Source organism: Alligator sinensis, unplaced genomic scaffold (genome assembly GCF_000455745.1).
Source record: "Alligator sinensis unplaced genomic scaffold, ASM45574v1 scaffold81_3, whole genome shotgun sequence".
In the NCBI taxonomy this organism is placed as follows: Eukaryota; Metazoa; Chordata; order Crocodylia; family Alligatoridae; genus Alligator; species Alligator sinensis.
The window spans coordinates 154,685-165,344 of NW_005842088.1; the positions used below are offsets into that span (position 1 = coordinate 154,685).

General features: G+C 43.5%; 1 protein-coding gene across 2 annotated transcripts in view; it reads left to right on the top strand.

Annotated features, from left to right (window-relative positions):
* NUP210 (nucleoporin 210) overlaps positions 1–10,660 on the top strand; it is a 117,618-nt gene that overhangs the window by 85,772 nt on the left and 21,186 nt on the right. For both annotated transcript variants that reach the window (XM_006023901.3, XM_025204537.1), the window contains 4 exons: positions 2,368–2,499; positions 2,629–2,787; positions 5,436–5,527; positions 7,348–7,522. In XM_006023901.3, coding sequence (XP_006023963.1) covers positions 2,368–2,499; positions 2,629–2,787; positions 5,436–5,527; positions 7,348–7,522 — 558 coding nt within the window. The remainder of the gene's footprint in view (positions 1–2,367; positions 2,500–2,628; positions 2,788–5,435; positions 5,528–7,347; positions 7,523–10,660) is intronic.

Genomic DNA, 10,660 nt, shown 5'->3' on the forward strand with positions numbered 1-10,660 from the left:
CCCCCCGCCCAGCCAGTCAGCAACCAAAGGGGTCCTCCATGGCCAATCTCACCAACCGCTGGGGGTGGTCCATGGCTGATCACACCATCCGGAAAGCGTGAGTGGCACTCCCAGAAGCAGCCGCAGCACTCCCAGAAGTGCCAGCAGCACACCTGGCGCTCCCACTCCCCAGCCGGCACTTGCAGAGAAGGCACTGGTGGGAGTGTTGCCTGTCAGGGAGTGCACCAGCACTCTTGGGCGGGGGGGTGCATGTGCACCCTTATGCACCCCCTACGCATTGCCACCGAATCTGTAATTTAAATCTGTTCTTAATTATGTCATATTGCCTGGTTATATCATTTATGGCAATTGCTCTTCTTGCTTTGTGCTTACACCTTCCACATATTTGTGTGTAAATGATGTTTTCTGAGTGTTTGGGAGGGATGACCTGGAGCAAGCCACCAATCTGAACAAGGGAGAGAATTTTTAGGCAAAATAGTTAAAAACAAGAGCGCTCAAGCTCCAGCCCATAGGCCAAATGTAGCCCACAGAGCCATAGCATCTGGCCCACAGGGCTTCCCATGGGTTGGGAAATTTGGTGCCAGGGGAGCAGTGGCAAGTAATACTACCCCCCACCCTCTGCCAAATGCCCAAGGCCCCCTTCTCACACACCTCCCCCCACTCCCAACAGCTGGATTTGGCCCCTCTCAGGCCCTCCAACCATGTCCAGCCCATGGACAGACAGAGTACCATCTATTCGGCCTGCAGTGGGACAAGGTTGGGTACCACTACATTAAAATATTCTTATAGTCTCAATTTTGGGGAGTATAAATGTGAGTCTCACACAGGATGGATACAAATTAGGCCTGTGCAAAGCAGCAAGTATTCACTTCAGATTTGGCTGCTTCAGAGGACAGTGATTCGCTTTGGAGATTCAAATCACTGTCCCGATCAGATTCCGCCGAATCGGATCTGAAAGATTCGGTGCCACTTCAGAAATTCAGCCATAGACTAAACAGGCAGTTGACATGGCTGGCTCCAGCTGGTAAATCTGTTGGGGTTGGGGGAGGGAAGGGGCATGGGGGAGGGAGGGATTGGGGCTGGAATGAGCTGCCCAGCTGGGACATGGAGGTGTGTTACTCGTGGTGGGGGGGCATGGGATGCAGGCATGGCAGTGCTGGGAGCAGGGTCTATGCCCTGTTACCTCTGCCCAGCCAGGGGGAGGGAGCGGGATGAGGGCACAGCGTGCTCCAGGTGGAGAGGGGCAAATGGCAGCAGGGCATAGCCACCACTCACAGCGCTGCTTCGCCTGCATCCCAGGCCCCACCACACCAGCTGGCAAGCAGTGACAATGCAGAGTCCCCACTCCCAGCACTGCCGTGCCTACATCAGCACTGGGAGCAGGGACCCTGCTCTGCCACCGCTTGCCAGCCAGCACGGACAGACACAGGATGTGGGTGAGGCAGTACTGGAAGTGGGGGCTATGACCTGCCACTGGTTGCCTGCTTCTGCCTGCAGTGAGTCATGCCCGCATCCTGCCCCCCCACCCTGGCTGGTGAAGCAGTAGCAGGGCACAGCTTCCGTTCTTGGCACTGCCACGCCCACATCCCCCACTCCCCTCCCCAAGTAATGCATCCCCCCACCCTGGCTGGGTAGCTTGTCCCAGTCCCAATCCCTCTCCCACACACCTTCCCTCCCCCCAACCCCAGCAGACTTACCATCTGGAGGCAGCTGTGTCAGCTGCCTGTGTAGCCTACAGCTGAATCTCCGAAGCGGCCAAATCTTTTCCAAAGCTTTTTTGAATTGATTCAGATGCTTCAAATCGATTTGGAGCTTTTAATTGGTCTCCTGATTCGATTCAGATTTGGTCTCCGAATCAGGCCAAATCTCCTCCAAATCAAATCAGCTACTGAAGTTTTGCACAGCCCTAATACAAATGTAACAATTATATTGTCATTAAGTGATGCTTATATAAGGTGTTACACTATAACTGTTAGCTTCATGTGTTTCTGTAGCAATACAAGTCACAAGTATAGCATAACCTTGCAACTTTACCCATAAACTTTAGTTTTAATCCTGTTCTTTCAGAAATATGTAGATGCAACTGTTACATTGTAACAGCTGATGTGGGTTCCAGAGTAGCAGCTCCTCTTCCCCTTTTTAAAGTAGGTAATATGTATGTTTCTCCATAGCCTTACTTGACATTACTTTAAGAGTGTACTTGACAACAAATTTATTGTTAAGCATTCTTTATGGATTCATAAATCACTTCACTTCACTTGTACATCTTGAATTTAATTACTGTATTGAGTCCTTGTTTGCATCTCAGAGTTCTGTCCCAAAGTTGCACTGTTTTTTTAAAGGAAAGCTCTGTTTTTGTATTTCCAGATGCCAGTTTATGTGATGGGCATCACCAGTAATCAGACCCCTTTCTCATTTGGCAATGCTGTGCCAGGGTTAACATTCCATTGGTCTGTCACCAAGAGGGACATCTTGGATATCAAGACAAGGCACAATGAGGTAAATTAAAGACATCTGGTATTTCTGTTTGCTCAAAAGGAGCAAACCAGTTTCACTGTCAAGCATGGGAATGTCTTTTATACCAACTCCAAATATTTCCTTGATCTTTTTTTTTTTTACTTATTTCAGGCTTCATTTCAGCTTCCAGCAAAATATAACTTCGCTATGGTTGTTTATGGTAAAGTGAAGGGAAGGACAGGCCTGAAAGTTGTTGTTAAAGCCCTTGATCCTTCAGCTGGACAGTTTTACAACATGGAAAGGGAGCTATCAGATGAAATCCAAATTCAGGTAAAATGTTCTTGTTCCCTGGATTATATTGAGAGTTTTAATCAGTGCTTCAGAGTTGCATGAAATTCATGATGGTAAAGAATTCTTATGTAACAGTGCAGTTCAGGCTTAATCCATTTTACTTGACCTTACTATTGGTGGTATAACATATTTCTTAGTCTTCAGAGATTTCTGTGGAACCCAGGGGACAGCCTTTGCCAGTGTCTGTATATAACTTGTTGAATTCTCTCTTCAGATGGGGCAGGACGAAAGTACTTTTTCTTCCTGCAGTATTATTAGAAGGAAAAAGAATACTCTAACATGCTATGGTGACAGGTGCTTTCTAAACTGGTGTGTCAGTAGACCCATTCAGATTTAGATTAATTTTGTGCTATGGGTGTTATACAATGACAGCATGGGTTACAACATCTCTTGAAGATCTTCATCACCATTGTCTGCTTGGGAATATGTCTTAACAGCAATATGCATTCTAGATAATAGAAATGTAATAATGCAGTGTTGTTATTTACAAGTAATGTGTGTTATGGACTAATTATAGTCCTCATTTCATTTTAAATTTTGGCTCCCTTTTATAGGAATGTAAACTAATTTGCTATCTGTAGAAATGATCATTGTGGTCTGTCCTTAGCGAAATGGATTGGAAAGGTGGTGGCTTTTTTTAGTACAATATGTGCTTGTACTATGTCTACTAGATCCCACAACTCATTTTCTTTGGAGTCCAGAAATGTGGTGGGTCTTAACATCTCTCAGTGAACCAGTGTGGGGAAATGATCCCTGCCATGTGGATTTTACCACAAGAAAGGTCAGGGGAAGGAGAATTCTGTTATGTGCTTGTATAAACTCCATATGAAAGTTTGATGAGGTGTTAATCAAAGAAAATCTCCAAAATCCAGTAAACCAAATGTATTATTAGAAAAATATTCAATTTGAGTCAGTTGCTAAGTTCATTAAACTAGGAAATGACTACCCCTCAGAAAATGATACCAACAATTTAAATGCACCTCTTTCATAAAATGTTATTTTGTCCTATAAGCTTTGCCTTTTTTAAGAGATCAAATCTACCCTAATTAAACATTGCAATTTTAGAGAAACATTTTAAAAATCTGCGCTTTTCATCTTGAATGCTGCTATTTCAAACATGAGCACATTTTTTATGTTAAAAGTGAATCAAACATCAACAACTCATAAATAGGTTTTTATCCCTTTTTTATGTTTGTAATAAGGGAACCCTTCTTTTACAAACATGTAAACAATTTCACTTATGCAAAAGGCCCATTACAGTTAAATGTTAAAGTTACACCCATTAATAATTTATAGGATTGCCCCCATATTACAGAAACTTCCTAATTTATAAAACAACGAAGTGGTGTAAAGTTTAACAAAACTGCCTTTACTTACCTCAGTTACACGTCTCACTTTTAAATCTTGGCATATGATATGAATAGTGTGTTAGCATTGTTTTACATCGTCCTTGGGTTTAGTGAATAATGTGTCATTAAAATCAAATGAAAAAGTCCCAACGTAAATAAAGGAAGCTACAACAGCCACTTTTTAAAAAGCCATTCTACTGACATGGTTGCAGTGTCTGATTTATTATTATGGCAGTGGGGTTTAATTTTACAGTTAGAACCTTCAGAAATTGGATAGCTAAATGTTTTACAACCAGAATTTAGTGTTAGAAGCACCAGGAAATATAAATGATGCTTCTCATGACTTCCAGATAGTAAATCAGTGTGATTTGGGATGCAAATCAGTTGAATGAAAGAATTTTTAAAAATTCCAGTATGAGTAACTAGTCTGCACAGTGCATTAAATGCATGTGGGCTGTTCAAGCCAAAAACTGGAAATAACAAGAAATAAAAAGCTTAAATCAAATGTCAGTGCATGAGGAATTCCCTCCATTTTCTTCTTTTTGGTTTGTCTGTGTTTAGACAAACCACTGCTCATCTTAATGAAGGAAGATGTGACCCTGTGACAAGCACTTCTTTAGAAATGTTGAGGACCCTCAACTTCCATAGTCAATGAGAGCTAGGGATGTTTCAGCAGAGTCTGGGGCCATGTAAAGTCCTGAAACAGCTGGAGCGGCTCCACCTGTAAGCCAGAGCCTGGCAAACCCCAGCAGGCCCAGCTCCCAGACAGCATGCAGTACCCTGCCAAGCCACGCTGCACCTGTGCCGTGCAACAGCTGCTGCCCGGGTGCCAAGTGGGGGGAGAGGCCATCCCCACTGCCCCGTGCTGCATGGTGGGGGCTCTGCCATGAGTGCCCAGAGGTCCCGATCCGCTTTTGCACCCAGTGAGTGCACAGCTTTAAAAAAAAAAAAAAAAAAAAAAAAAAGCTCTGCACTCACCGGCTGTACCAGCAGGGATCAGGGCCTCTAGGTGCTTGTGGCAGAGTGCCCCCTCCTGCTCACAGCATGGGGCAGTAGAGGGGCAGCAGGGATTGCCTGTCCCTCCCTTGGTACCCACACAACAGTTGCCCCCATTTGCCACCATTTGCTAATCCTTGTATTAAATTCAGTAAAGGGGTTAGTAATACTAAGTTATAAAAACATTCTTTTAATCTATTTTTTGGTTTTGGTTTTGGAAGTAGAAATATTTTAAAAGTTAATTAGCTGTGCATTGCAGTAAATGAGTGGCTTATTTTCTAGGTATTTGAAAAACTTTGTCTAGTTACTCCGGATGTCAAAGCAGAACAGATCTTAATGTCACCAAATTCATTTATTAAACTTCAAACAAATAGGTAAGTGATAATTTTTCACATTGGGACTTTGTGTCAACAATTTGTTAAAGCAGTAAAGTATAATTCTAGATATATTAAAATAATTTTTCTCTGTTTCATTTAAAATGTCTTTCTGTTCATTCTTATACTGCATGATTTATTTCATGATTAATAGCACCTTATCTCCACATTTTTTCTCTGTCAGAACATGGATTGGTGGTCTTGTGGTTACATTGCTATGGCTAGAAAGTCCATGAGTCAGGCATTTAAGCTTTTATTTTAAGACATGTTAAGAATCTGCAGCTGATGTCCATTGGAGTTTTTGATCTTTGGAAAAAATAATGTCTACACCACTACCTTCTCCAACAGAGGGAAGCTTTAAAATATGGTCAGGGCTCTATTGGTTGCATCATCCAGTGGCTGCTTAACTGTTTTTAAAAATGAATTGAAATAAAATCCAATTCTGATTCTGTAAACATTGCTGGATTTGTTTGGATCCTATATTAGGCAAAACCAAGAAGATCCATAATTACGACTCTTCTTTGAAGGTGATCTAATACCTTCTGTAATGTTCTCTCCTGCATCAGTTAACATGGATTACTAATAAAGACAATGGAATTACTTGCAGAGTAAGACATTAAGCAGTATGAGAGCAAGTATCTTATTTTGGCTTTTAGAATAGATTTTATCAAAGGTGAGTACTGTATGTTTGGTTCTGGAAACAGCCAAGAATGCTTTGTGTATGGCTCCCTGCCTACTCCACTGTCCTAAGGCAGTACCCTCAGTTTTGGGGGTGCCTTACCCAGGTTAGGGTCTGGTCAGTGCATAACAGCTCATTTTAATGCACATCTCCCATAAGTCAGACCATTTGCATTATTGCAGGCTCCCATCCAGGAATGTAGTATCAGAACATCTTATTCGAAAGCTAAACAAAGCCTTTTGATATTTGTTCTACCACAATGTGGCTAGTACAGGGGCGGGCAAAATACGGCCAGGAGAGGGACTTCTGGTGGCAAAGGTCAGGGGTTAGAGGGTTAGACTTCCAGTCACAAGATGGCAACCAGGGGGTGGGGCACCTGTCAAGGGGCGGGGCTACCCATGCAGCCCCTCGACCACTTGCCAAAACTTGTTTATCAGCCCTCCACCCAAAATAATTGCCTGCCCCTGGGCTAGTAGAATACTTTTTTGATGCTTGGTTTCCCTAAAGGAAAACCCAGTATTCTCAGCTGAATTGGGAGCCCCTGGGGAGGAAAAAAGATCTTCATATTTTATAGAGAATGTGTGTATGTAAGTGATAGTTAAAAACATCAAATGATTCAGAATGCCTACTAATTACTGTTTGTGTGAGCTCACTTTCTATTATTAATGGTAAATACCATGGAGAGAGTGTCTCCAAAAATTAACCTTGTGTACAAACAATTTCCAGAAAGCTAATGAGATCTACTTAATCATGTTTCTGACTTTATCTGTAATACCAGTGTTGACCCCGGCAAACTAATCTGCCTTTGAATACTGTTTACAGAAAGTGTCTGTGGAAGCTGTATAAAATAGCCTTATCCATTAGCATTCAGAATCAAGTTTACATCAGTGAATGATGACACTGCAGGGCAGTGGCAGCAAGTAGGTTTTAATATATGCCCAAGCACTGTTGAGATTTTTCTTCTCCAACAGGCTTGAACACTTGATTCTTAGATTACAACACAGAGCTTTGTGGCTTTAGAGTGAAAACATGATGGAAGAACACATTGAGCAGCCCTAGTTTATGATAGGTTTAAATAAAATATTGCTGTAAACACAGATTTATATCTCAAAAGAGGTTTTTTTGTTTTTGCTTTATCAAGGGACAGAGTGGCTTCCCTGAGTTACCGTGTGCTGGATGGTCCTGATAAAGTTCCGCTTGTTCAGATTGATGAGAGTGGCTTTCTTAACTCTGGATCTTTGATAGGATCATCAACAATTGAAGTAATTTCACAAGAGCCATTTGGAATCAACCAGACCATTGTAGTTGCTGTTAAGGTAGCATTTTCTTTTTCTCTTCACTAAAATCTGAACTAAAGTAGTTTTGTGTTAAAAGCATAACCTCCCATTTCACTAATTGGATAAAGTTAATTGAACCTTTTAAACTTAAATTCTGCAAAGCGTAAAATATACATTTTAATAATTGCTTCTGTATTTTTAACATGGTGTTGGCACATCTATTAGATGGTAGTATGGCTATAAAATGCGTCTTTTCTTACAGCACGGCATTCTCAACCCCAGTACAATGGCTTTGTAAACTGGAAAAATATTGTCTCTGAAAGCTCTTTGAAAGTGATTGCTATCAACTTCATTACTCAAGGAGTGGGAAGGATAAGGTCAGCTAAAGTCATGAATACACAGAGTCAGCTGCAAAGCAAATAAGTAGTACCCAGGTTTTCCCCATAGGTAGTGTGTGCTGGGGAGACTGGAGGCAAGTGCGGGTGCAGAAATTTTCTTTGTTCTGTTTCCAAGCACCGTGGCAACATGTATACATTGTATTGGGAGTGCAGACAGGAGAGTGCTTATCCTCAGGTTTAAATTTAACTGCTTAGCTGCTGCCTAATGTCCTAGCAAGCTGGGCACGATAATCTTCAGGATTGTTTTATAATTTGTGCAGTGCTAAAGTTCTCTGAAATGTCATTGGTTCAAAGAAAGCACAAAAGCCACAGTAGGAACTAGCAGTTGGGAATTAAGTCTCAGGCTGACTAAGTATCTTTCTTCCACATCATTTTTATGCCATAATTTTACCTTTCTAGTTTAGCATGTTATGGAATTGATGGTCCATGGTTCTGTCCTTTTGCTTTCCACACCAAAGTAATGTGAAGGACCAAGTATCTTCTATATCAGGAGTTCTCAGTCTTTTTCTTCCTGAATTCCCCCCCACCCCCCGCATGCTATACAAACTCCACGGCTCACCTGTGCCACAACAACTGCCCAGCTCCACAACCCTGGGTGCAGCTGGCAGGGTTTGGTGGTGGGAGAGCCCTGGGGCCCCACTCACCTCAGCAGCAGCAGTGCGGGGCCTGGCCCACTTGCCTGCAGTGCTGCCCACAAAATGGAGGCTGTGGGGCCTGCCGGGGTGGGCTCACCCCTGTCCCCAACCCTGCCCCTTCCTCGGGACTCGCTTCAGCCCTTGGGGATCAAGGCAGCTCCTCCTTGTGCCAGGCTGGGCTGGGCCGGGCAGACCCCCTGAGACCTGCTTGCAGCAGTTGAGAACCATTGTTCTGTGTACTCCCTCAGTGACATGTCTAGGGAGGGGCACCCACCCCAGGCACTAAGTTACGAGGAACTCTGGAATTGCCCCTGCAGAATCTGCACCCCAGCACCAAGAGCAGCCCACAGCTTACCCATGCCAGGAACTCCAAAACAGTCCCTGGCTGTTGACACTGCTTTAAGAGCAGCAGCCAGGGCCAGCAGAGCATGTGGCAGCCACAGCCACAGCAGTTCAGCCAGGGACTTTTTAGGACCTCTCCTCCCTTCTCCTCCTGCTTTCCTACAGAGTTTGCCCAGGTCACCAACTCCTCTTGTCAGGCCTCTGCAATCCCTCTTCAAGATGAAGCCACGTTCACCTCCCCATCCTATGCCTCTTACTTTGGATTCTCTTCTCTCAAGCATGTCACTGTAATGGAAAGGGACAGAGCATGCTATAAAGCCAGAACGAGGGAGATGAAGTGATCCTCAGCAGAGGCTGGGGGTGGTTTCCATATATGTATTTCCCTTTTTATTCCCTTACTGTCTCTAACCAGCAAATGATGTCCCCTTCCTCTGGGGAGACAAATTGATTCCATTTGCTTCCTGGCCTTCTCTTTTAAACCTTACCTTCTTAGTAGCGAGTCTGAGGGCTGGCTGGCCCATCCATTTTCCTGTTATCTTAGATAACGAGATACACAGAGTAGTTTGGTATTTATCCCTCTGTCCAGAAAGTTAGCCTAGTGGAAAAGTAGAGATACTAGTTTGAAAGTCAGTATTGGTCTGTTCTCCTTGCTATCTTCTGAATGCAGCCGGGGGTGACATTTCCTTGGATCTGTTCCTAGCTATGTTTGCTTACCTGACTACAAGCGAACAGGGCTTAATTTCTAAGCTCCTCATCTTGCTAGTCCAAGAAATGGACAAAATTCTGTTTCATCAATTGTTTCATGACTTCTGGGTGATAATGGCTAGTTGATTGTAATTGTGGCTTTCTAAAGCTACTTATATAACATAAACACAGAGCCACTAGAAAACGGACTGATTTAAGCCCTGAGGCAGGAGGGCAGATCATATTTGTACTTACCAGGAATACCGGGAAGGGAATTGTATTTCTGAGTCTTGTGTTGTCCCTACTAGTTTCAGCTAGAAGGAGTAACTTGCCACAGCCTTGTGCAAGCTTCTCCTTGACTCAGCTCTGCTGGATCCTGACCCAGTGGTTGTGATTGTCAATAAAAAGACACCCATTCTTTTCAGTGGATACTGGATCAGAGGCCCCAGGGTCAGCATGTTGCCATGGTGGAGATGCACCCTCTGTCTGTCCATTTCTCTGCAACACTGCAACTCAAGATTCTGCATTCTTTGAGATGGGGACTGTCTTTTAGCTGCATGGGTATACAATATCTGCTATGATAATTTAATGTGTCTACCACAGGTGCATAGCTGACTTGCTGTACTGTAGCATTGTGGTGCCTTACAGTCTTTTAATGTACCCATCTTCACAGCACTTGTCCATCCTTTTTATGGATGAGAAATTGAGTCGCTAAAAAGGTATAGGATAGGGTATAGGTATGCAAATAAGTTCCATGGAGGGGGTAAACTACTTGGGGTTTTTTTTCATTTTCTATGGAGTTAAAGCCATCCATATGACAGGTCCTGCAGACCACAGTAGCTGGAAAGCAACTCTGTAAACCCCTAACCTAATTTTCCTCTTCATAAATTATTCATGTGCCTGTGTCCTAAGGGCACCTAGACACATGACAGAGCTCTGCTCTGATGCATGCTAATTAATTGATTACCGTATTTTCGCACATATACCCCACCCACGGGTATAAGCCGCACCCACATATAACCCGCGGAAAATTGTATTTTTGTAAATGTCAGTGTATACGCCGCACCCGTGTATTCCCCGCAGCGGCGTATACACGGGGAGGCGGCACAGCCCGGCCT